Source organism: Hippichthys cyanospilos, chromosome 6 (genome assembly GCF_059441005.1).
Source record: "Hippichthys cyanospilos isolate Australia breed blue-spotted pipefish chromosome 6, RoL_Hcya_1.0, whole genome shotgun sequence".
Taxonomy (NCBI): Eukaryota; Metazoa; Chordata; class Actinopteri; order Syngnathiformes; family Syngnathidae; genus Hippichthys; species Hippichthys cyanospilos.
In genome coordinates, this window is record NC_142374.1 from 1,460,847 (window position 1) to 1,488,267 (window position 27,421).

Here is a 27,421-nt window from a genome sequence, read left to right on the forward strand (position 1 = left end):
ATTATGAGCACAAAAGTGATGCAGGCAAAGGCTGCAATCGGTTGTGTTTTCTTTTTTTAGGTTGTGCTTTTTTGTTTAGGCTGAGTTCCCAGTCCCCTTGTCATAAATGATGCCTTTTAGGCTGACTTCACAGTCCGCCACGAAGGCTTTATAACTGGCCAGCGCAGGAGAGCTTGTTGCCGGGTGTTACGGGTGGGTTCACTCAGGGATCTTGCTCTCCGTTACCGGCCTGCTTTGTTTCTTTTTCCCCTGTGTTTCCTGGCATCTTTTTTTTAGGTGTGCCCCAGCAGTGCAAGGATTGGTCGGCTCCAGGAAGGCCCATGATTGGCTGCTGCTGATTAGCAGGTCGCACACCTGCTATATATTGAGCCGAGATGGCAGACTCTCTCGTCCTCCTTAGTTCCCAACCAGCCATGCATTTGTACTGATATTTGTGGAAACCGAGCAGTAGGGGTGAACCGCCGTTTTTGTTGTGCATTTTTCTTTCCTCCTGTTTTTGGAACTAGGAAGGTAAACCTTTTGGTTATTGTGTTTGTTAGGATAGTTTGGTTATTGTACGAACAGATTGTTTTGTTTGTTGTTTTGGCCTTGGTTCAAAATGAGTTAATTGCTCCTATCTTTCAGTAACACTTTTCTCAGGTAAATAAATATATCCTTTGTTTTCCAAACATCTGGTTCGTCGGCTGGCTGCTTGGGAGTTGGGGAAGGCGGGGCACATTACCCATGTTGTGTCCTAGGCCCCTAGACTGGGACATAACACCGGGTTATTCCTTCGCCATGCTCCATGCATCCTCACCATGTCTCTTGTTTTCTCATCCCGCATTCTTCTTCGTCGAGCCACTTTGAGTTTGTGACTTTGTGACTTTGATTTGTTACTTTACATTTTGGGACAGTTTTTTTTTCCCACGCCTGGCGTGTGCTTTCAGTAAATAAACTCTCATTGACTATCCACTTCCTCCTGTGGTTGGCTGGGGTCCTGAATCCGTTCGGGTTCCGCGGTTATTCATAACAGAATAACCTGGCCAAAATGAACCCAGCCCACACTGAGCGCATACGCAAGGCTGTAGTAAGCCCTGGACAATTGGTTGGTCGTTACCAGCTGACGATAGAAGAGCTCTAGGGAGTCATTGCCGCATTAGCAAGAAGCGTAAAGAAGGTTGCGTCTCGCATTCCAGTTACCAATTCGGAAGCGGCGAAGTGGAAGTCGCTCTAGCTACTGCAACGGGACGCTGATGCTGAGCCGGGAACCAGCCATCCCACATCCTGCACACTACGCGGGTGAGCAAGGCACCTGTGGTCAGTTCATCCATCAATGCTCCCTTGTGTTTGACCAACAACCCTTGACCTACCGGTATGACTGGTCCAAGATTGCACTTATTATGTGTCTCCGAACTGACAAGGCGGCTGCCTGGGCTATGGCCACAAGTGCAGCCAACCCATCCCTCCGAGACTCTCTCACAACATTCACACAAGAATTTCGGAACATGTTGACCACCCTGTACGGGGTCGCAAGGCAGGATATCAGCTACTACACAATAAACAAGGCAACCACAGCGTGGCGATTATTCCGTAAAGTTCCGCATCTTAGCTGTGGAGAGCGGCTTTGGGGAGACAGTGCTACGTGGGATCTTTTGCAGGGGGCTCCACCCTAAGCTAAAGGGCGAGCTCGCGCTTGAGACGAAACCACCACCTTGGAAAAGCTGATCACGCTGGCCCTTCGGCTCGACAATCAACTACGAGAGTGCGGGAGAGAGAGAGGGATGCCGAACGGGATGGCAAATGGAATGAGAGCAGACCGTCACCGCTTCTGCGTTGACTCTGGAGTGGACTACAGCCAGCAGCGAACCCATGCAAATTGGAGGGGGCCGTCTTACTCCCAGCGAGAGGTAGCGTTCACTATCCTCTACTATCCTTCACTTATGCTCTATAGATGTCAACCTGGTCCCGTGATTGTCACTTGCATGCTGCGGCCAGACCGCAACACCCACCATCAGTCAACTCATCGGGGGGCTACATTCAAGAACTTTGAGTATAATAGAGACTGTGGATCGGTTGGCGGCATAGTGGATAATATACCACGTTAGCAATTGCAGCTGGCCATGGAGGTGGTATACGCTAACAATCGGCAAACAATCACTGCGTTTGTTGACTTGGGAGCTGATGACAACTTCATTGACTTCACCATGGCTAAAGCTTTGGGGTGTTTACTGACCGCTTCAGACATTCCTAACAGGTTAATGACCTAGATGGGCGCCCGCCGTCAGTAGTGATCCATCAGACGAATCCAGTTTCGCTCATAGTATTGGGGAATCACCGCAAGCAAATTAATCTGTTCGTCAAGCCCACCTGCTGCGCGCCAGTTGTTCTAGACTTATCGTGGATAGAGTTGCATAACCCAAGTATAAATTGAACCAAGCTGATTGTCACCAGTTTGAGTCCGTTGTGTCATGCGCACTGTCTTTGAGCCGTGGAGTTTGCTGGTGTCCCACGTGCCATTCCAAAATGTGAGGAAATCAATTTATAACGGATGCCAGCCTATTAGCATAATTTACGGGAGGTTTTTAGTAAAGTCCAGACACTCGCCCTACCGCCCCAAGCGGTACGATCGATATCGTGGCGGGATCAACCCACGCGGTGGCGAAACTGTACAAAATCTCACCGCCGGAACAGGAGTCGCTCGCAATTACATTTCCACCTCACTGTTCATCGGGCATATTCATCCCTCGACCTCTCCGTTCGTAGCAGGGTTCTTTTTTAATGACAAGAAGGACAAAAACCTCCTTGTGTCGACTACCGTGGTCTGAACGAGATTACAGTAAACAACAAGTATCCCCTGTCCTTGGTCGATGACACGCTATCGGCACTGCATCTGGCCCATATATTCACCAAATTGGACCTTAGCAGTGCGTAGCACCTTGGCCGCATCAGAGAGGGAAATGAGTGGAAAATCGTGTTCATCATGCCACTTGGACACTTCGAGGTTCTAGACCGTTCGGACTCACCAACCGGACTCGCCGTGTTCCAGAACATGGTAAATGACATCTTACGCAACATGATCAACCTGTTCTGCTTCGTGTATTTAGACAACATATTAATCTTCTCCAAAACCCTGCAGGATCATCATCAGCATGTCTGCCTGGTTCTACAGCGCCTGCTGGAGAACCGGTTGTTTGTCAAGGCAGAAAAATGCAACTTCCATCTTTCCTCAGTCCCGTTCCTCGATTTCATTGTGGAGAAGGGCCAGCTGCGAGCCGATCCAGCCAAAATTCAGGCTGTGGTCGAATGGCAATCTCCTGCATGTAGAAAACAACTCCAAAGATTCCTGGGGTTTGCCAATTTCTATAAGTGCTTCATTTGCAACTATAGTATGCTGGCTGAACCCCTGACAAAACTCACTTCGAGTAAAGTACTCTTCATGTGGGGCTCTGGGGTCGAGGACGCGTTTTGTCTCCTTAAGACTAGATTCACAAGTTCCTCTGTTCTCTTGCACCTGAATCCCAAACTTCCATTCACTGTTGAGGTTGGCGCTACTCAGGAGTAGGCGCGACTCAGGAGTAGGTGCCATTCTGTCCCAGACATCACCTGAGGATGGCAAGTTACATCCATTTTCGTTTTTCTCACGTCGTCTTTCATCCGTAGAATGAAACAATGATGTGGGCAACCGAGAACTCCTGGCGGTTGTCCTGGCGTTGAAGGAGTGGAAGCACTGGCTGGAGAGCACACCACAACCCTTCACCATCTACTGAGACCACAAGAATCTTGCATACCTTCAAACAGCACGCCGTCTACACCTACGCCAAGCCAGGTGGGCTTTGTTCCTCAATCGGTTCAACTATGTCATCACCTTCAGTCCGGGTATACAAGGACGAAGCCTGTGAGAACCCCCCAAATACCATCATTCCGGGCGAGAGAATCGTTGGGGCCCTCTGGTGGGAGCTGGAGGAACGAGTCCAGCAGGCGGTCTGAGCCGGGCATGCTGATTGTCCAGCCGGCAAGTTATTTGTAACCCCGCGGTCTCTGGACTAGGTACACAGTTCCAAACTGGCGTGCCATCATGGGATCAGCCGGACGGTCTACCTGATCAATCAGCGGTTCTGGTAGTCAGGCTGGCAAAGGGACGTCATTGACTTTGTTGCCGCTTATACCACTTGTCTACACCCACTACCAGTCCCGTCCCGACCAGGGTCGCACATAGCACTGGACTTCGTCACAGGCCTGCCAGTATCACGGGGTAAGTCCACCATCATGACAGTGGTGGACAGGTTCTCCAAGATGGTGCACTTCTCGGCCCTCAGGGGCCTCCCCTCTGCCCTGGTGACAGCACAGCTCATGATCCAGCATGTGATTCACCTGCATGGCATTCCCACCGACATCGTCTCAGACCGAGGACCGCAGTTTGTTTCCCATGTGGAAATCTTTCGGGCGAGCTATGGGGGCATCCATCAGTTTGACATTGGGCTACTACCCACAGTCCAACAGACAGGTCGAGCACGGTAATCAAGCACTTGAATCCTCGCTTCGCTGTGTCTGCCAGAAGAACCCGTCGACTTGGGCCACTCACCTCTCCTGGGTGGATTATGCCTACAACTTCGGTCCTTTGCCAACCAGAAGCAAGTCACCGTTCCATGTCTTCTATGGATATCAATCACCGTTTTTTCCAGGAGAAAGAGGTCGTGGTGCCTTCTCTCTGGAGCCACCAAGGCCGTGCTCACACGTATGGCGGAGCAAAACAGCCAATTGGCAAACCGGCGGCGGTCTGCAGCTACGGAGTACCGACCGGGACAAAGTTTGGTTGTCAAACCGAGATTTGCACCTCTCTGGGTCCTCCAAGAAACTGATCCACAGATTTGTTGGGCCCTTCAAGGTCACCTCTATCATCAATCCTGTTACGATCAAACTCGCCTTGAAGGTCCACCCGGTCTTCCACGTCTCTCTGCTCAAGCCACTTGTTTCCAATGCTCTGTGTCCTCCCGTCGTGCCTCCTCCTTGCCTGGTCGACGGGGATCCAGTTTACGCGTTGAGAGCTATCTGGATTCCTGGCACGGATGGAGAGGGTTTCAATATCTTGCATATTTGGGAGGAGTATGGACCAGAGGAGCGCTCGTGGGTCCTGGATCCAGGATTGTTGGCCAATTTTCATAGGGCTCACTCTGATAAGCCCGGGGGTTCGCCAGGGGGCCTCCCTTGAGGGGTGAGGGGGTGGTGGTGGTGACTATTCACTTCCTCGTGTGGTTGGCTGGGGTCCTGAATCCGCTCGAGTTCTGCAGTTAATCATAACACGATCGAGCACAAGTAGAAAGAGTACATCCAAGGCAAGTTCTTTTTAGGAGCCAGGAGTGACCAAAACCTATTGAAAGAAAACCGAAAATTAGCAAATACTTGGGTATTTTTCCACTTGCACAGAAATCAGAGCAAAACTGGATGGAGCTGGTTTGAACAGAGTGCACTCTGTTACTAAACCAAGGTCGTACAGAGTTATAAAACAGCATACAAGCATGGCTAAATATGTTGTGATAGAGTCTTCACTATATACGTTATGATGCAGTCTTCAAGATCTGTCTGATATGGAGAGGCGTGGCTTGGTGGTAGAGTGGTTGTCTCCCAGCTGAGAGGCTGTGGGTTCGATCCCCCGACCATCAAGACCATGTTCAAGTGTCTTTGAGCAAGAAACTGAACCCCCAGTTGCTAATGATGCTGTGTCATCAGTAGGTAAATGACTAGTTCGTGCAACGTGCTTTGAGTACCCAAGGTAGTAAAGCGCTATAGAAGTGAAAGTCCATTCCACAAAAAAAAAAAAAAAAAACATTATCTTGATAGGTGGCACATAAACAAGTTGGGTTGAATTATTCTAGTATGGCTATGGCAGAGAATCTTTTTTTTTTTAATAATGAAATTGAATTCCCTACTGAACTTAAAATGAACTTTTATGAACTTGTATTTTTCTGAAACATTTAATAAGTTAATTAATTATTTTTAAAGGGTTTTTGCATGTTTGTTTGTTTCATTTAAAATCTCAAGTACCCTCTGAAGTTCCTTCAAGTATACCCCCATTTGAGAACCACTAGTTTATCCCAGACTCTGGCTGTAAGTATGCAGCTATTCAACTGACCTGATTGACAGGACAGACATATAGACAGACTATCTGGTGAAAACAATGTTGCTTGCTTTTTAGACATCTTTTTTTTCACTTGCCATGCCTCATAAACTAAGAGTGCAGAGTAGGCAAAAACCATGTTGGCAATATATCACAATTTTGAATGTCACTGTTATATAAAACTGTACAAATTTGTCAAACCTGGTATTTTTTTTTTTCTTTCCCGCGTTGTCTGTTGAGCAACCTAGAGCAAGCAGCGGGAGCCTACTCTCATTGAGTTCCCTCAGCTGCAGCAGCCAATCACATTGTCCACTTCCGGGTTTGTCAGCTTCGGTACAACTGAGTTATTATGCTACTTTCATGTAGCGTTTCATGTGTTACCGCTCAAGGTAGGACATGACCAGTCAATCAAGCTTAAAGTTTTGGTTAAGAAGGCGAACCACTCATATGTTTCTCCTCATTCAAACAAACAAAGTTGGTTGTCTGGGAAGTTTTCGGTTATCTAAAACAAGCGGGCATCATTGTGAGTAAGATGATGACAGTGAGCACGCAAGAGAAAGAGAGAGGGCAACTAAAACGGACAGTGTGACTATGTGTGAGCAAATCTGCGAGTGTGTGAGCGGGAAATATACTCTTTTTGACATGACATGACAAGTGTATATTTGCCGCACTTATTTCACGTACTATTAATTAATACACATGGCAGTTGAATAATTGATTTGAAATAATCTACCATCACTGGTATGAACGTGTTTATAGATTTTGAGAAAAACATCACCCTTTTACAGCTAAGCTCTTCAGATAAGGCACAATAATTCTTAAGAATACTGAATGTCATCTCAAAATAGGGTAAGAGTAACCTACGACAGTATAATACCTCCAAATATACTAAATTGAAAGTAACTGTAAAACACAGTATGTAAACATGTACAGTGATCCCCCCTACTTCGCTATTAATGGGGGGTGTCAACCCCCCAGCGAAGTCTGAAACCCGCGAAGTAGGGTATCAGTTCCTAGATTTCTATGTACTCCCCAATATAGCCGCAGTAACCATAAACAATCCTTTTTTTTGGAATTTTTTGCGTATTTTATTTCCTTTCTCCTATTATTTAACATTACATTATCCTTATTAACATTATTGTATATTCATTAAATTACTAATATTACTTAGTTTGTTGAGAATTTGTTTTTAGGACTGGTTATCTGGACCAAGACGATAAGTCAAGACCAAGACATTTATTTTGGCTCATGTATGGTGTATCATGTAGTATCTGTTGAATAATAAATCAACAACAATCTTAAAGTCAGTAAACTAACATATAAACACTTGCCGAACTTTAATCTATGAATTTACCGTATTTTTAGCCAACATTAGCGGGTCAACAACAACCAACAACAACTACTATCTCTAAAGTGCAACCTCGACACAAACGAATACATAAACAGAATAAACACTCATTGCTTACTAAACATAGGCATGCGTTATCAACATAAATGATAATAAACTATAAATGTGAGTTTACATTGTCATTCACTACGTCACCGTAACGAGCCGAATGACGCACAGAGAATGTAAAATAGGAAACGGAAATGCAACCCCACCAGACAAATTAAAAGCATGCATTTCAAAATAGGATAAAAACGTCACGAACTTGAATGCTTGAAGAATTCTTAACATAGTTATTAACTAATATTACTTAGTTATTTGATGAATACAGTACTGTATAATGTACTTTTTTGCTTTTTTCATTTTTTTCCATTTTTGCACATTTTTTAAATTATTTTTTATTTTCAAATATTTTTAATTTTTCCTGGAAAAAACCCGCAAAGTACTGAGACCATGAAATAGGAGGGATCACTGCATTCATACATAAAAGTATGACAAAATAGTGAGGTGTTATTTTATTAGTTAAATGTGATATAACCAGTGAAATAAATATATATCGTACATTGTATTTAATAAAAGCAAAATAAATGTACACTCATGCATCATATCCAATCCAATAGTAATTTCAAATCTTTTTTATTTATATCTATATCTATATATATACTGTATATCTATATCTATATATGTATATATCTATATCTATCTATATCTATCTATCTATCTATCTATCTATATATATATATATATATATATATATATATATATATATATATATATATATATATATATATATATATATATATATAAAATCATATAATGTTGAGCATTTAAACTTCAATCAGGAAGAATTAATCGGTATGTTTATTTGGTGAAGTGTTATGCTTACTGACGGTTTGTTTTGATGTTATGGAATTAGTTATTTTATTTAACAAATGCTGTATCATATATTTTGTTTAAGAATATATATTTTTTTATTTTTAAATGATTCCGCTATATTGTGATATTTTTGCTCAAGGTTATCAGACCATCATATTATGATATCATCCAATGCTTACTGCAGAGCTGAAGCAGTAATTTGATATGATTACTAATTTTACACAATTGTAATTGATTCACTCGTATAAATATACTGAATTGTAATTGTCTCTTTTTTTTCAGTGGATCTATTTGAGATCCGAGAGGTTCGTCAAGGAAGAAATTCCAAAGACTTTGATCGGTTCAAAGATGGCAAGGATAAACATGATAACAATACTTGTTTTACCATCTTCTATGGCTCACAGTTTGTTCTCAACACCTTAAGTCTAGGAGGTGAGTATTCATCTTATATATGAACATATTAGGTGTGATAGCTTTGGGTGTACAATATACACTACAGTGGCAGCCCCTCATCCTTGCAATTTGGCACCCATAGTTTAATCTACGGGATTTCTTTGTCTACTGGACTTTTATTTTGGGCGGGGGGTCGGGGGGGCTGCATGGACAGCATGCCCCTGACTATTAATGTCTGGTTATTTTGTTTTGTTCCCTAGCTGATTCTGAGGATGACGCCTATAAATGGTTGATTGGACTTGAAATGTTAGTTCAAGAAACACTGACTGCTCCTACTCCAGTTCTTATTGAGAGGTAATCATTCACACAAACCCACATTCATAATTACACATTACCATTTGTTTAAATGCAGACTTAATAAGTGAGGTTTTGTTTTGATTCAAGCTGGCTCAGGAAAAAGATGTATTCTGTCAACCAGACAAAGACAAACAGGTACTTTTCCTCCTCAACAAGGCCCTGCATTTACTTGATATATCTGGTTACTTATGCTATAGTTACGTATGTAAAAAGTAGCCAGTAGCATTTATTTTTCAGCTAATTTTATGTGATCTTTACAGCATATCCCTGAAGGAGATGAAGACTCTTCTGCCTTTGCTCAACTACAAGCCCACGGGTGTTCGCTTTCTGAAAGACAAATTCCTGGTACTTATTTTATTACTCTTTTTTCTTAAAGCGAAGCCAACCCAAAATCTCCTTTACACTTATATGTTCTATAAGCTCCCACAAATCTGAACATGAAATTTTGAATAATATTGCATTTGTGTAATATGAATTAAGCAGGAAAATCCTGCTGTTTTTAGCCATTTTATGGGGCAGCCATTTTCCACTTGCTTTTGATTGAAAATAACATCACAACATTCAGGACTCTGGCAATGGCTGATCTCAGCTCACCAGTTTTCTACATTTGGTCATTTGATGTTGGCAAATTGAGTTGTTACTGGCCGTTAACTGAGCAACTGTAATGTCATGTGACCCAGGGATGCACAAAACTGGGACGCCGGTTGCATGCTTCACGTTGGGCATTTCCGTATCCAAAGGAGCCTTTTTTTAGTTTTGGAAATCAAGAAATAAAACAATTCTTTGAACATTCCTGTTTTATTCATATTTAGAATATAAAATGACCTCAACTTAAAATAAAAATACCCTTCAAAATTTGTGTTTTTGTTCCTCCAAAACATTGAAAAATGAGCAAGGCAGTTATACTATGTGGCCGACAATGTGCTCTTTCACAGGAGGTTGGAGCAAAACACGATCGTTTGGATTTTGAGCAGTTTCACAAACTGTACAACCTGATAATGTTTGAACAAAATGAGGTCAGTAGGATTGCAAATGGCCACTTTTTTGAATGACTTGTACTACACAGCATATTTATGCAATATTTTATATTAATTTCTCTCAGATCCTTGAAGAATTCAAAATGAACTGTGCTTTTATTTTGGGGTAAGCATAATTTTCTCTCTTTCAATTTCGAGCAACTCAAATGAACCTTGCACTTCTAAGGTAGCTACACAAATATAAAGGCAAACCTTCCTCACCGATTGTGTGTACAGTCTTCCCTTGTTTTTCATGGTTAATGGGGACTGAAAACCCCCTGTGAAAAGTAAAATCCACAATGTAGGACCCCCCTTCACCTCCAAGAAATTTCATGCATGTGTACGTGGGGAGCAGCAATTTTAAAATGTGAAAAGTAAATATACTTTACATATTTGAGACAAAGATTACTGCAGTACCCATACTCAAATGTCAATACTCAAATTAAACCTTAACTGCACCCTTACTGTACTGGTATCCCTTCCTGTTTCCATCCCTGGGCTGTAGTTGGGGAACACATAGGACCGGAGTAACAACCCTCAGACGTCGACCTAGAGTGAAGACCATAGCTGACCAAACATAATTACCGGGAGGCAGAGTTTATACTTGAAATTCCAATTCATTTCAAGTAGGGCTCTAGCACTCCAGATAACAGTTTCCCACTGCTCTGTTTCGTCTTCACTGTACTTCTTCCGCTGCGCATTCTCACTCCTATGTCACTCACTCGAATACTGCTGCTTGAGGAATAACAACAGCTTGAAAAAGACTGGCCAGATAATTAGTAAATCAGCTGACGAGCATTCTTAGAAGACATGTGATTGGGTCCTGGTGCGTCATCAACCACTGAGGGCAGGAGTTGTAATCCAATTCTGCCCAGGAATTGTAATCCACTGCTGCCCTCATTGGTCGATGCCGTGCCGGGAGCCCATCATGTGTCTTGTAGGGGACTGACTGAGTCTTGTTGCTGACTGACTGGTCTGACCAGACTTCTCCAAGTTGTTGGCTGTGCCTTCAGCAAGCTATCTACACCTCACACGCATGTAGAACACGCGGTGCAAGGAATACGGTGAAGACAAAACAGTGCTGTAGTAATAAATTAGAATTTCAATTTTGATTTCAATTGGAATTTTCCGTTTCCACGTTTAGTCAGCTATGGGCTCCACTCTAGGTTGACATTAAAGGAATGCCCGTGGCATGTGCGATTACAGTCAACTCTTCTGTTTGGCATGCAGGAAACCTTCACAGAGTGTCTCACCGCAATATAGCTTTTTCTTTTTTTAAATGAGAAAAAAAACGTGAAGTACCAAGGGCAAGAAAGAGAAAACATTAAGTAGCGAGGAAACATTGTATTATCTGTTTGACTGTGTGCACCCTCTTCTGTTGTTCAGTAATACAGATAAACCTGATGCCTCAGTAGTTTCGCTTCATGACTTCCAACGATTCCTTATCTACCAGCAGAAGGTATGCAAAGCTAAAATTTGTCATGATTCCCACAAAAACAAAAAAGTAAAAACAATATATTCTAGGTATCCCAGTGTTCTTGCTTGATCATTCTACAACCCTGCTTAGTGGTCTCGCAATCAGTGCTCTTATCTCACTTTGTTAGTAAGGTATTCTAGGACAGTGGATCCCCGGTCTACGACATCCATGCCCTACGTTTTTTGACTGTGTCGTTTTGTCGCCCCCTCTTTACGGTATTTTTCCAGCTTTACTGCAAAAATAACTGTCATGACCCTTGGGGTTGGCTGTATTTGTGTTGTTTTGTCTCCATCTTCAGGCATTTTTAGGTAATTGCTCTTATTTCCTGGTCCTGCCAAACTGCTTGTGCTGCAACGCATCACTCATATGCTGGACTGCTATTGGACTGTGTCACGACTCCCTAAGATAATGGTCTGCTATTGATCGGCGTCACTGTAAAAATGGTGCATGCTACCGACTGTATCGCATCTGAGTGCTTAAAATAACTATTTATTGTACATTTTACTGCTTAAATCAAACTTGAATGGGTGAGCCATTGGTCCCAACATTGGTAGTGATGTTAAAGAGAGAAGTAAGAAGATGATTTATACGGAAACAAAGCTGGAGATAACCAAGGAATACAAAGAAGGCTAATCTGGCCTAGCCCAGGCTACCCTCACTCGGAAATATGGCCTAAAAAGCTTGTTACATAAAGGTAAATAAACCCTTTCTATATTTTTTCTTTATGATAATTTTTTGATTGTATACATGTATATTATATATACGTAGCACTTACTATACAGTGGGCCCCCGTGTTACGACATTAATCCGTTCCATGGTTGGGGTTGGGGTTACGGATTTGTCGTATGATGGGCTAATGCGTTTAGAACCCCAAGTAAAAACATCAAAATTGTACATACGTCTTAAAAATTGGCATCAAAATCCAGTAGTATAGTAAGTGCTATGTATATATAAAATACATGTATACAATCAGAAAACATCATAAATAACAAAAAATAGAAAGGATTTATTTGCCTTTGAGTGCTGCTTGTTTTACCCATATTCCCTAATTAGGGTTATTTCCAACATTGTTTCCACATAAATAATTTTCTTACTTCTCTCTTTCACATCACTAACAATCTTGGGACCCATGGCTAACCCTTTCAACTTTGAATTAAGCAATAAAATGCTCTATAAATACGGTTTCGTAACCACTCACAATCGAACAATGCTTTACCGTTCCGCCATTTTGAAACCAGTGAGGCCGACCAATAGCAGACCACCGTCTCCGTTTGTAGTGACGCGGTGCAGGGACGGGCAACTGAAAATAAGTGTGATTACCTAAATACGCCTGCAGATGGAGACAAAACAACACAAATACAGCCCCCTAGGGCAGAGGTCGGCAACCCAAAATGTTGAAAGAGCCATATTGGTCCAAAAAAAACAAAAAACAAATATGTCTGGAGCCTTATAATGAAGGCAACACATGCTGTATGTATCTATAATTGCTATTTTGGTCTACGATGAAAATGACTAAGTTAACTATGAATCCATAATGAGGCTTCATGATTAAATGTTTATTTTTCCTGCAGTGCATCCTGTCGAAAATGACGCATCACATGACTACTCTGTTGTGCGATGCCCCTCAAGTTTAACTTCATTACAATATTAATGAATTGTTTCATTGCTTTGATGAAATTAAAGAAGATTTTTAAGTTTTTATTTATGAGGATTCGAAAAAACAATAAAATGGAACGTGCATAACATGCCCCTTATCTAGGCAAGAGAGTGCAATAAAACACAGCCTGCATTTATAAAAATAAAACATCAGCCACATACCTCCATAAACGCGCAGTCTGTTCAGTATCGATCACATCACACATCACACGCAATTGAGTATGCTGGCGCTGAATTAATGTTCTTGATTTGTTGATGGGTGATGTTGCCTGCCATTTTAATCGTTCTTTCCTTCACTGTCTTGGCAGAGAGGCGCGTGTCTTTTTTTTTTTTGTTATCCCGGTTTTGTTTATGAAGTCTGTAAATAGGTGTTCTGATATGTTGATGAATGACTGCATGTAGTCACCATCTGTGAATGCTTTGCCACGTTTTATTCTCTCCCGGGTTGCAACGAACTTGCAGCAGTTGTGGAGTTTGGAAATGCAATCCACTTCTTAAATAGATTTTTGCACTCTAATTTCTGCAGAAGTAATGCAATCACACTTTTTCTTAAATGTTTAATTTCTTAAATGTAGAACGCCTTCCCTGAAAATGTCGTTCCACATTGCTCTTTTTGCTATTTGACAACTCGCTACAGAGCAAACATTCAGTACTTCCACATTGACAATGAATGCAAATAATTCGGTCCAAGAAAGTTAGAATCCTCTGTTTTCCTCAGCTAATTTTCTCTTTTTTCTCTTTGGGATGCATAGCCCATCACAGCCGCCGGTTTGTTTACAACGGCCACTTGCCTAGCATCCCGCCCTGCCGATAGAAACTCGTGTCGCAGGCTATGACGTAATTCTTTCTTTGACAGAAATGTTGAAATGTAATATTTATTCTACACATTTTTACAGCATTGGAAAACGTTAAGAATGTTTTTGTCATGTTTGTCCCCCCACAGAAACCACATTAAAACTAAAAAATATTTCTCTCCCCCATCTTTTTCGATTTTCAAACATTTTTGAAAAACCTCCAGGGAGCCACTAAGACGGCGCTAAAGAGCCGCATGCGGCTCGAGAGCCGCAGGTTGCCGAGCCCTGCCCTAGGGTCATGACAGCTGCAAAACCGTAAGAATTTCATAAAGAGTGAATGAAAAAACTCAGTTTTCTATGTTGCAACATGAAAATAACGTAAATCAGGGACGTTGTAACACGGGGGTACACTGTACTATTTTGTTCCATTTTTTTAATATGTGTATACAATTTTGATTTTGGTACTTGGGGTTTTACATACATTAGCAAATTGACGTAGGTTTGGATAGGCCGCTATACGGCGACCTCACATTTTGGTCCCATCCGAGAAACAAATTAATTTCGTAAACCAGGGGCCCGCTGTACTCGTCATCAGTGTCTGAAAGGTGACATCAGGTGTAGTGAATGTTCACAGAATTTAAAAACAAACATGAGCTATTTTGAAAGGACATGAGTGGATAGACGGGATTAAGATTGTGATACTTCCTGTTGTAATAAAAAAATAAGATTCCTTTCATTTTTACTTTAAATTGTCTACTTGTGACAACCACAAAGGGTAATAGATGTGTGTCAGAGAAATCTCTTAAAGAAGACTAGGACAAGCCTAGCTGCTTAAACAGCAAAAAGAGTAACTCAGACCAGCCAAGATTGACTTTTCTATGCCGGGCATAGGGAAAAAGCTTGGGCAAATGAACTTGTGGGTCTTCCAACGCTAATTCAACTGCCCAGCCGTCCCCCCCTGGCTTTTATTGAGCAAAAGCATAGCAGATTACAAGACACAACAAAAGAGCCAGCCGGGCGCCAGCGACAGCTGGGCCAAGGTCCCAGCTCACACTTTCGTGCGTCAACAGCTCTATCTAAGGACAGGGTCAAAATGAACTAGGATTGCATAAATGGGTAACAATGAAATAAGCACATAATGATAACAACCTAATATATGATTCCCTTCACAATGTGTCTATGAAATTAACTAATTTATGTCTGTTGTTTTCTCTTCCCGAAGGAATCATGGGCTAGTGATCTCAATATGGTTAGAGAGTTGATGACCACTTTCATTGATGACACCATGAGAAAAACTAATGATCCTGAGTTCACAGTCAGTGAGGTATTCCAAAATAATGTATGTTCAAGATAATCACCAATAAAGTTTCCCTCATGTTTATTGTTTCATCTCTGAATTGCAGGGCATAAGTATTGTATTTGTATGTGTATCTTCTCCCTAACGTTTCTAGTTCCTCAGTTTCCTGTTTTCCAAAGAGAACTGCCTATGGGATGATAAATTATCAGAGGTCAACAACCAAGACATGAACAACCCTTTGTCCCATTACTGGATCAATTCATCACACAACACGTCAGTATAACATCACACTCTCAAAAAATACCCTCCGCCCAAAAAAAAAAAAAAAAAAAGGTCAGATGGCCTCAAATTTTATATATGTGTATAAAGCTACCTGACAGGTGACCAGCTTCGTAGTGAGTCTTCCACTGAGGCTTATGTGCGCTGTCTGCGCCTGGGATGTCGCTGTGTTGAATGTCAGTATGTTTTTTACTTTGACTACATGAAATTCGCTTTACCAATTGTGTTGCTTATGCTTGTTATTATTTTTTTTTTTGTTATTATTTTTTTTGTATGGTGTGAAACAGTGGATTGCTGGGAAGGACCTGGAGAACCAATCATCTATCATGGTTGGACCAGGACAACTAAAATCAAGTTTGAAGATGTGGTTAAAGCCATCAATCAGCATGCATTTATTACTTCTGAGTGAGTAGAACACAGTGATCCCTTGTTTTCGCGGTTAATTGGGACCCGGAAACCCCCTTCATTGTATGTATATTACTTAAATCTTAAGTGTTTGAACACTCACGAGCAGCTGCACGGACATCGAATTGTATTGTTATATCAAAACAATACACTTGAAATTTCAATTTATTGTATGAAGGCGTTTCAACTCATCCCTGTTCATCCAATTCACACCGTTCCAGTTTCATATTATTCCAATTAACCATGCAACGATTCCATTTTTCCCACAATTCCCTGTTTTCCATGCCAAAAATTCCATTGACTTAACATTGGGTGATTTTACATTTCATATTTACAGGTTTCATATTTTCAATATTCAGTCATCTCGTCTTAGGGATCATTCCCATCATTGCAGTAATACATGCATTCCAATATGTTCCCATAATTCCATATTTTTCACCCTTTAACATTTCACAATTAATTTTCAATGGGAGGAGTCCCCATTCATTCCCAGTGGGAGATTTACCATGTCACATTTTGCGCGTTCCCATTTCACATTCATAATATTTAACGCTTTCATTTCACCTCATGGATCATTCCTATCATTACAATAATTCAGAAATTTTAATATTTCCCATAATTCCACATTTTCACTCAATATTCCAATATTCATATCCAATGGAAGATTTCACATTTTGAGCTTTCCCATTACACATTTTCAACATTTAAATCATAAATTTCACCTTGGGGACCATTTCCATCATTCTAATAATTCATAAATATTAATATTTTTTCATAATTTCATATTCTTCACATGTAAAAATTCATAATTAATTCCCAATGGCATATTTAACCTTTCACATTTACACATTTAACATTTTCATCATTACTATCATTCACACATTCCAATAATTCATAACTATTTTAATATTATTACCCATAATTCCTCATTCATTCCCACTGTTGTCACCAAAATGTTGTAACCTTCCTTCTTCACCATTACTCATCCGATTTACACCGTTCCAACTTCAGTTGATTCCCCTGATTCCTGCTATTCCATGGGTGTATCCATTTTTCTCTTCTCACAATTCAAAATTTGCCCACAATTCCACTTTATTCAGTTTTTCCCTTGTATCTTCGACATTATTTGGTCTTTTCAAACCGTTCCAACGTCATAATATTCAGAATAATTCACAGATTCAAGCCAGTCAAACATTCCCTATCATTCCACCATTGAATGCCTCTTCCTTCAGGAATTTCACCTTCACACGCAATTTCTTCAGGAATTGCACATTTTTTAGTTACAAAAGAAATATTGGTTAAAGTCAGATTTCTAAAGCTGTGCATTTCTCCGTTGCTGTCTATGTAGGCACACAGACGGGTGTGTGCATTTGCATTCTGCATGCCTACGAGTCATGTGATCAGCTCCCTGAGACAAAGCTGTCAATCAATGTGTTTACTAGCACATTCGTAACACGCGTGTGTGTGTGTGTGTGCTGAGTGCACACAGGCGGTTACAGGAGAGACGAAAGCAAGCTTTGAGATCCTCTTGCCTTTTGTAATAAATTGGAATTTAAAGTGTAAACTCTGCGTTATATTCATGTTCGGTAAGCTTCTTGTTACTCACTCTATTTGATCGTCTGGGGAAGTGGTAAACATATTAGGCACGTGACTAAGGATGACACGGAAAACTGAGGGCATACTAGTCCATTTACTGTATAACGTTTAATCATTTAAGATTAAAGTAAATATGTGTACTGCAGTAGTAGTTCGACTTCCAAGGAGTGCCAATGACAAGTGCATTCATAGATAACTCGCCTATCAGGCACATCTCTCAGCAATATCTATTTTTTTTTCTCCCCCAAAAACTCCGCGATGCACTCAGGGCACAATAGGCGAGGCGGGAAGTAGTGAGGGATCACTGTAAATACATTCTTCAACACTTTTTTCCTAAGTAAAGGAGAGAAAACACACGTACTTTGGAACTCCTTACATCTGATGTGAAATCAATCTATTATTTTGGTTGGCCCCACAAGGGCTTTGCCCACCCCTTCATAAAAAAAAAAAAAAAAAAGACAACAACAACAACAACAAAAAAAAACAGCTTCATTCCAACCTGTATTAACACGAGACGGTCCAGCATTTGGTTTTACTACCTATAAAGCCCACCGAGTGCCAATTGATGGCTCAATTGATGGCACAAAGCATTTTAGCTAACACCCTTGCTAACGTTGTTATGTGAATTGAACAGAAGAGAAGTTGTACACCAAATACAAAACAAAAACAGTTTAAAATGTGCATGTGTGTGTCAGATCCCAATGATGATTTTTCATAACCATGAATATGTGAATATGTTATTTTTTAATTTTATTAAGTCATACAAATATTCTATTAGTCTAATATCTATAATAATGTTTGTATTCAGAACCTTTGTCTTCTCTCTAAAACATAAGACCAGTGTTGGGCAAGTTACTTAAAAACTAATGCATTATTCATTACTTATTACTGTCATTTCAAAGTAATTAGTTACATTACAAAATTACTGTATTTGAAATTTAATGCATTACACCGCTATTTCATTACTTTCATATTACCACCATAACTGGAAATATGGATTTGACATTCTAAATGGACCTCATTACGCTCATTACACATCCAGTGAAAGGTTGGCTTAAGCCCAAAACCAGTACAAATCATTTCATCCCAATACAAAATCTTTTTTTTTTTTTTTTTTTTTAGTCCCTTTCTAACTTAACTTCACAACATACTGATGCATTGTTTATGCGGTAGGCAAAAACAGTGCATTTCACAATTTTGATGTTAATATTCAAATTTAAGATCAGTTCGGTGGGGCCAACGTTAGCAGCTAACCTACAACATTGTTAAGGTGTTTAACGTACTGGCTAACATGAGGTTTGTATGCTTCATCTTGATATACATTGATCATAACTATTTGTAGACATTATTAATAGCAATTGTACAGTGAAAATTAACGTTAGCTTACCTTGTCATAATTGCTGGTTGCGACAGGGATCTTGCTGACAAGGTTTCCAAATAAAATAAGATAAGATCTTTATTATTCCCAGGGGGAAATTTGTCTTGGGCAAAAGTGTTTTGACCATAACAGTGTTAAACAGACAGACATATAAAACACACATATGAAAACACATTAGCATAGCAGCTTGGTATAATCAGTGCAGGGAAAATAGGACACTCTAGCATGTACATGTCAATCCTACGATAAAATGAGTCTTGTATTTAAAATCAAAACAAATAGCAAAGATACACAAGAAGAGTAAAATGTTCAGGAGCACAGAGTGCCTATTTTTTTAACATGACCCAACTAAGGCTCTATCCTTTTGACTTTTCTTCAGTAAAACCATTGAAGCACGGAGAAAAGATCAAATATTCAAATATTCAGAATGTAAAATATGTTGAGGATCAGCCAGGATTGTTTTTGCCAAACTGAGCACAGATTTCTCAAATATCCTTTACAATATAGAGAGTCTTTACTCCCAATAACTTTCTTAGTTGTTTTCACCATTGTTGTTATTTTCATTTTGGACTGGACGGACAAAATGCAGAACGAAGCTCCTATGCCATATCTTATGATGCTACCTAGCACAGCATCGTAAAAGGTGGTCATGACTCCCATGCTTACCCCACAGAATCTAACCCTTCAGAGAAAATGAAAATTAGTGCATAAGTAGTCCACATGGACATTCCATTTTAGCATGTTGTTCATTTGGACTCCAAGGTACTTATATGAAGTAACCTGCTCAAGAGCCCCCAGAGCCACCAGTTCATGTGGACAGGGTCGAAAATCATCTCTTTAGTTTTATCAGGATTTAAAATAAGGTAGCTGTTCTCCAACCAGTCATTAAAATAGTCAATTTCCTTAAAATAGCCCATTGGGCTTTTATCACCAGAGAGAAGACTAAGAATCACAGTATCATCTGAGTATTTAAAAATGTAGGTATTTGGCAGTCTACCCCTGCAATCATTGATATAAATAGTAAAAAGAAAAAAAGTGAGCTCACACCCCCTTGTGGTACTCCCATGCTACACCTTCTTGAACAAGAAAGAATTGAGTTTACTTTTACTTGTTGGGATCTGTTAGCAGCGAATAAAATCTGACAACCCTAAAATCTGACAACTGGCCAAATATATGTCAACATAAGAGCTACGCATGAAGGGGCCACATACTGTACTTGGTGTTACCAGTTATGCTGAAAAGTGACTCCATGCCGACATGCTTTATCATTTACAAACACAAGCACAAATGCACTTACCAGTCACATAGAAAGCAGGAAAGGGCAGCATCGAGTAAGGTGATCTCGGCACACAAAAATCAAAATCGATATGCTGGGAAGATTCATTGTTTCAAAGTTTTTCTCTCCATAGCACCAATGTGAATTCTTGTTGTATCACAACGTCTGTGCTGGTGTTTTCTTTTGACTGTGGTGGGTGACTTCAAATGCTAGAATAACTGTGGTCAGGCCTATAGTCGTGCATCGTTGACATCCTTTCCAGTGCTTTCTGCATGTAACGTAACTCTCCTTTTTTTCCTTCTCTTCCTTTGCCTCCTTTTTTTTTTAATAGAATGGCAAACAAACCTTTTTCTTATTTAGCGATTGGGCTACAAACCATAAACTCAGCTGCACACAACGCAAGACGACATCCAAATTGCGAGTTGAATTACGCTTGCAAAGTTTTCGTCATTTGGCTTTCTGTAGCTAGAATGTAGGCGAAACATGGTGGTCTCCTGTAATTAAATGAGCAATTACTAGACCTATGATTACATTAAAAACATGTTGTTGTGCTAGAACACATTTATTTACTTTTATTTAGTTATTGGAATTGATTGTGGGTTTTTAAAATGAATAGCATTTTTGTTCACCACTTGATACTACTGACTATCTCTTTAAAACAAGATTGGAAAACAACCTGTGCATATAAGAAAAACACCCTAAATTGGGCAAGTACAGAGTTGCACTTGCACAATTTTGAGTTTAAAAATAGGTCTTAAATCGTTAAAATAAGGTGTAGTGTTTATAGAGGTTTTTCTCAAGGATTGCACTATATCCTGTTTAAGACATTTTGGTACAACACCTGAAGCAAGCCCACCATTGTTTATAATCAAGTGATCATTGCCAAATAGCATTCCAAATTCCTTTTTAAAAAGCAAGGAGTTATACCAGTATGGGAAACAAAACAAAAAAAGCAAAGCAAAAGACTGTGCTTGATGTCATACACGGGAAGCCTGATAGCAACCTTGTCCTCAAACATGACAAAAACAACAACTTTATTTTTTATTTTTTGCAGTGGTTATACATTATTATATATTGTTAGCTATGACACTCTTTCCTAGGTTTCCAGTCATTCTTTCGATTGAAGAGCACTGCCCAGTTGAGCAGCAACGACACATGGCCCGCATCTTTAGAGAAGTATTTGGAGACAAACTGCTTCTTGAGTCCCTGGATCCCATGGCTGAGCAGCTGCCGTCACCCACACACCTGAAGGGCAAAATCATTATTAAAGTACTGTGTGTGAGGGGGAGTGTGTGACATTTTGTCAGAAATTTTGTCTGAAGCTAGCATTTTGCTATTTATCCATGGCAGCACAAGAAGCTCAATGTTGATGGGGGTGACGCCAGCAAAGACTTCAGAAAATGGCAGAAACAGGGAGATTTGGAGATGTGGGATCCAGTCAATCAGGTACTTTGAGTATAAAGTGCTGTAAAATACACACAACGAATTTGATCACAAACATGTTGACAGAAGTAATTTCAGAGTGCAAAGAGCTTGCTACAAGATACGTGATTGGCTCCCGGCGCGACAATCGACCAACAAGGGAAGGAGTTGTAACCCACTCCCACTCAGAAGTTGAAATCTACTTCTATTTGTTGCCATCGTCTTGTAAGAATGCCCCTTGAGTTAAGCAACAGATTGCCTGGCTAGTCAGTTGAGAACAGTACTATTTTTTATTTTTTTGTCATTGAGACAATCATGCATGAGCTGGAGGAAAGAAAGTTTTGGGATCCTCTTTCATTTTTTAATAAATTGGAATTTCGAGTGTAAACTCTGCTTTTTATAATGTTTGGTCAGCTACTTGCTGGACTCTAGTTTCTGTTGGCGTCCGAGCGCCTACTCATAGGGCAACTGCAGCACACCGTCATCCGACTACGTACAGCTAAGACATGGAAACAAGAAGGGATAACAGTACTGCAGTAACTGTATAAGGTTTAATAATGTAAAATTTAAATAAATATGTGAACTGCAGTAGTTCCACATCCGAGGAGTGCCCGTGGCATGTGCATATACAGTCAATTCATCTGTCTGGCATGCAGGGAACCATCACAATACGTCTCTACTTATAGCTTTTTCATAAAAAAAGGGGAGGCACGAAGTAGTGTATGCTTATTGGGGAGAATTTCAGTTGGTGTGGGTTACCAATTTGAAGGGCTTCTGTTTTTGAGCTGTTTAGCTAGAGAAAATTATCATTCATCCATATCATTGTCTCCTCCAGGCAGGCAGTGAGGGACTGAATTGAGAACAAAGATGTGGAGTCCACCCTGACATAGAGCTGCTAAGGGAAATGAATCGAGGTGACAGGTGGAGGTTCCCATCTTGTGGATGAGAGGCTGTTGTAGATGTGAATTCTGAGAGATTTAGAGCTGAGGAAACAGGAATCTTTGAGCGCCAAGGTTGTGAGAGCAGAACGCATTCTAGCAATCTTGGATGTAAAAAAAAGTCAAAAAATGTGTCCCTCTGTTATTTTTTTATTATATTGTGTGTGTTTTTTGGGGGGGCTGGGCAGTTTACAGTTATAATCATTTGCCTGGAGCTTCCTGCACGGCTTGTTTCCTTTCGGAAAAGATCCACTGCAGTATTCACAATAGCATAAAACATAATTTCATACTGTATTCACACTAGCTCTCACCTTTCTGCACTAGCATCATCTGTGCCCTATGAGAGATTTTCTAAAGCAGAAGACATTGTCACTAAAAATACGGAACCGTCTCACTCTAGCCACGTTAGAAAAGCATATGACACATTTAAATGGTTTATTATTTGTTTATAAGCACTAATACAAAGTAACACAAGCACATTCTTATTCCTTAGCATTTTCACTGTGATTCTATAACAGAAAGTTTTGATGGTTCATGGGGTTTCATCTCACCACGTCAAATCACTTGTACCCACTGACACCATGGTTATTGAAACTGTGACTTTTTAAAATTGTGGCAAACTGCCAAAGTAGTCATTGGGCCACACCAAGTATAGGAGGAATTCAACTTGTCTCAAACCAGTTTAAACTGATAAAAATGTGAGTAATTACCGTTTCAACTGACAAACAAGGAGCCATGCAATTGCCCATGCAATTCATACATGCGTGCTCGCAAAACATGCTCCCATCAACACGTTTCAACATGTTCAGATGTTAAAAGTTTTGGCTAAATCTCGCTTTTGAAAGCTTTCGGGAGTTCGCCCTTTGAGGTACTACCTTTGAGGTGCCAAAGTAACCTATAAACTAGGAAAATAACATAACAAGCATTCAATTTTTAACACCATTTTTGAATGCCTTTTTCAGCGGTGGAACAAGCACTACTGTGTGATCACTGATGACATGCTGTACTACGCAGAAGAATACGAAGAGGAAAAAGAGGACCTCAGAAAGGTATTGCATGAATACGTTTACTTGCAAAAAATTCTTTTGAATGTGAAATTGAAAAACCATAAATGTTTTCATCAATCAAAAACACAAGACAATAAAAATAAATTTGACAGATGGGTTATTCTTACCATAAGGCAGTGGTCCCCAACCTTTTTATCACCACGGACCGGTCAACGCCTTAGATTTATATTGCGGACCTACTTAAAAGTAAATGCAGTGGGGCCCCCGTGTTACAAACTTAATCCATTCTGCGGCTAGGCTCGTAACTCGAATTGGTCGTATGACGGGCAATCCAAACTTATGTTAATTAGTGAATGCGTGCAACGCGTGCAAAAACCTTAGGTAAAAACATCACGACTTTATACACATTTTAAAAATTTGTAACATAATCTACTGTACGGTTAAATTTAATAACATAAATATACAAAGGAAAAATGATATTTACCTTTGGGGTGACATGACTTGAGCTGGTGGTGGGTGGTGGGTGGAGGCGGAGGGGAGCAGAGACTAACCCGCAGAATTTATTTATTTTTCTTAAACGAGAACTTTTCTTAAACGAGAACATATCACCGCCGATTTCCTTCTCTTTAATCCATAATAGAAGAAGCCTCTCCATTTTGTTGTTGACCGAGGTCCGTCCCCTGGCAAGAAAAGTCATGCCCTTAGAAGACTTGCTTGCTTTAATAGCTTCCTTGTTCTTGAGAATTTTACCCATTGTCGAGCGGTTACGGCCATACTCACTAGCAAGGTTAACTATGCGCGTGCCTCCTTCGTATTTTTTTTTATTATCTCCTGCTTCGTTTCTATTGTCATCATCCTCTTACTTCTTCCTTTACCGGCACTTGCAATTTTAGAAGCCATGTCTAACAGATGAAGTTTGCAAAGTTTTCACAACACACCGACCAGCTCATGCCATCAAGCTAGATGAAGGCGTTCGGCCAATAGCATATCGGCATTTCTGCGATTGGCGTGACGCCGGCCAATAGCATATCCGCATCTCCATGACTGAGACCTTGACTGTGACCTTAATCGACCAATAGCATATCGGCATCTCCGTGACTGAGACCGTGACTGTGACCTTAATAGACCAATAGCATATTGGCATTTCCGTGACATGCGAGAAAAGTTGTTTTTGTTGATGCATCAAAGCGAAAAAAATAGTGCGGACACACTGACCGGCATGTTGGCTGGTTCGTAAGATGAAAGGTTTGTGCGTAAGAGGGGGACAAAAAACGCCGCGGTCCACGTCGTAAGACGAAAAATACATAAAACAGGGGGTTCGTAAACCGGGGGCCCACTGTAGTCTCATGGAGAACTGCGGTTGTATTAGTTTACCACTCCTGCCCTGCCCTCCTGCCATCGACCAATGATTAATCTACTCCCACTCCAATTCCCATGGTCCCTCCGTGAGCCAATCACGTCTTGTAGGCGTGCCTGAGAGCTGTGCTTCCTCAAAATCACACATGCGTAGGGAGACCGAAGGGAGGGAGGGCAACGCAGCAGCAGAGCATTGTAAATCTCTTACCTAGATTTCTTTTGTAATGAATTGGAATTTCAAGTGTAAGATCTAATCTTTATCATGTTTGGTCAGCTTACAGGCTTCATTTTAATTAGACTTCCGGGCACAGGTAATATAACCATGGCTATCCTGGAGGCTACAGCCAAAGGAAATGAGAACCGGAAGTGACAACAAGAACAGTTACTGTGATAGGTTTAATCTAAGATTCAAGTAAAATAATGTACTGCAGTAATGTTTGTCTTAAATATGCAAAGTATAAATACGTTTCACATTTAAAAAAATTCAGGTACCCACATATACATGCATGAAAATTCTGTGTGTGTGTGTGTGTGTGTGTGTGTGTGTGGGGGGGGGGTCCAGTATCCATTAACCATGAAAAATGAGGGATCACTGTATATGGTTTTGAGGAACAAGCATTTTATTCAACTACATAACAACATTTCATTTAGGTGTGTGGATGCGTTTCACATATGTTTTACGACCAAAAACATTTCACCTACAGTATGTGCAAAAAAGCATTTCACATCGGTGTGTAAAAGTGTTTCAGAATCATGTGAAATCATTTCATATCTGCATATGATCATTTAATGTTTTACTTGTGTGTATTAAAGAATTTCACCCAGTGGTGTGAAAGCATTTCGGACTCATGCATGAGCGCATTTCATAAATGCATATGAGTATTAAATATTTTACTTGTTTGTGTAAGAGCATTTCACCTAGTTGTATGAAACCATTTCAGTATGACGCGTGAGCACATTTAATGTGTGTATTGAGCCACACACATTTCACCTTATGTATATTTACTGTATATAAGAGCATTTCACATCTCATTGTAAGGATCTTAGTTAATGTGATGCCATTGTTGATTTGTGACGCTCCTTCAGAATCTTTTGTGATAAATTTTGTGATATATTGTAAATACATTTGATTTGACTAAAAATATAACATTTCCATAGCTGGAAATAAGTTACACTTCTGATATGGGTGGAAATGGTTGTCATGCTAATTGCTACGATAATGTTGATTGATTGTCCAGACCACGTTTAACTTGATTGACTGCATTTCACAGACATCTGAAAGTTAAAGATGATAACATTGGAGTTTTGAAAATCATTGTATTTCATCTTCTTAATTTTTAATGATTTTAGTTTTCATTTTTTAAAGATAAAAACAAATGTTACAATGAAAATAAAGATGTATTATAAACATTTGTCTCCCCAGGGAAACCTAATGTGACACACACATGACCGAGACTATTTACTTACTACATTGGAAATAAAATCTAGATGTTTCCACAAACCTACTGCAATGTTCACTTGAGAAGCACTGCTTTAAATCATCTTTATTATTATTATTATTATTACTACTACTACTACTACTACTATTTTTGTCACAACTTAATTTTGCTTCTACACAGGAAAATACAGTTTACTGCTGTGGTTTTTATAATGTACAGAAAATTGCTTCTTAAATGAGGTAACTGATTAGCAATTCTGCTTTGCAAAATGAATAAATAAATAATAGTGACAATTTATGCCTTGTAACATGAACATGAGGTGTGAATTTTGAAATTGAATAGCTTCTTCAATAAATTTCAGAAAGAAGAACAAAAGGAAAAGTCAGGTACGTTTGGTCATTGAAAACTCAAAATGCATTTTAATAGTCTCAAATCATTTGAACACTAGCTTGTAAATGAGACAAAATGTACCTGTTTCAAAGGCCCAAAATATGTGGTCTGTTTTTCAGCTTTAGAAGTAATTATTGTGATTTGCGTTATATTTTCTATTTGTGTTCACTAAAGTGAAAAAAAAGAATAATATGAGAGCCAGTGTTTTTGTGTTTCCCAGTACCAGGATTTGCATTGTTCTGAAACATGGTTTCATGGTGGCATTAAAGAGGGGCGGCTGATGGCAGAGCAACTGATTCATGATTACTGTACTGAGACAAGAGGAAGAGATGGCACTTTTTTGGTTCGACAGAGTGATGCTGTTGCCAAGGATCTCACCCTCTCCTTCTGGTATTGTTCCCTCAATGCAATGCTTTTGTGATCAGATTCAACCTGTATGAACTTTTGCTCTGCTCAAATTGTTTTTTCTAAATGACTTTCTCAGCCATACTACTGTTTGGACAGTGACTGAGTTTTTTTATATTTTGTATTACATACACCACTGCAGAGTATTTGGAATGCAATAATTGACAATCTAGTCAATCTGTT

The 27,421-nt window shown here is 40.0% G+C and overlaps 1 protein-coding gene across 6 annotated transcripts in view; it reads left to right on the forward strand.

Annotated features, from left to right (window-relative positions):
• The window catches only part of plcg2 (phospholipase C, gamma 2), a 209,121-nt gene that overhangs the window by 28,777 nt on the left and 152,923 nt on the right, over positions 1 to 27,421 (forward strand). For all 6 annotated transcript variants that reach the window (XR_015865985.1, XR_015865986.1, XM_088418162.1 and 3 more), the window contains exons 3-17: positions 8,640 to 8,789; positions 9,011 to 9,104; positions 9,195 to 9,242; positions 9,368 to 9,452; positions 10,043 to 10,123; positions 10,210 to 10,250; positions 11,510 to 11,582; positions 15,273 to 15,374; positions 15,502 to 15,620; positions 15,717 to 15,802; positions 15,914 to 16,031; positions 21,382 to 21,550; positions 21,632 to 21,727; positions 23,604 to 23,690; positions 27,054 to 27,223. Coding sequence is in view for 4 of the 6 variants with exons in the window: in XM_088418162.1 (XP_088274288.1) it covers positions 8,640 to 8,789; positions 9,011 to 9,104; positions 9,195 to 9,242; positions 9,368 to 9,452; positions 10,043 to 10,123; positions 10,210 to 10,250; positions 11,510 to 11,582; positions 15,273 to 15,374; positions 15,502 to 15,620; positions 15,717 to 15,802; positions 15,914 to 16,031; positions 21,382 to 21,550; positions 21,632 to 21,727; positions 23,604 to 23,690; positions 27,054 to 27,223 (1,519 nt within the window). In the remaining 2 variants the exon portion in view is untranslated. The remainder of the gene's footprint in view (positions 1 to 8,639; positions 8,790 to 9,010; positions 9,105 to 9,194; positions 9,243 to 9,367; positions 9,453 to 10,042; positions 10,124 to 10,209; positions 10,251 to 11,509; positions 11,583 to 15,272; positions 15,375 to 15,501; positions 15,621 to 15,716; positions 15,803 to 15,913; positions 16,032 to 21,381; positions 21,551 to 21,631; positions 21,728 to 23,603; positions 23,691 to 27,053; positions 27,224 to 27,421) is intronic.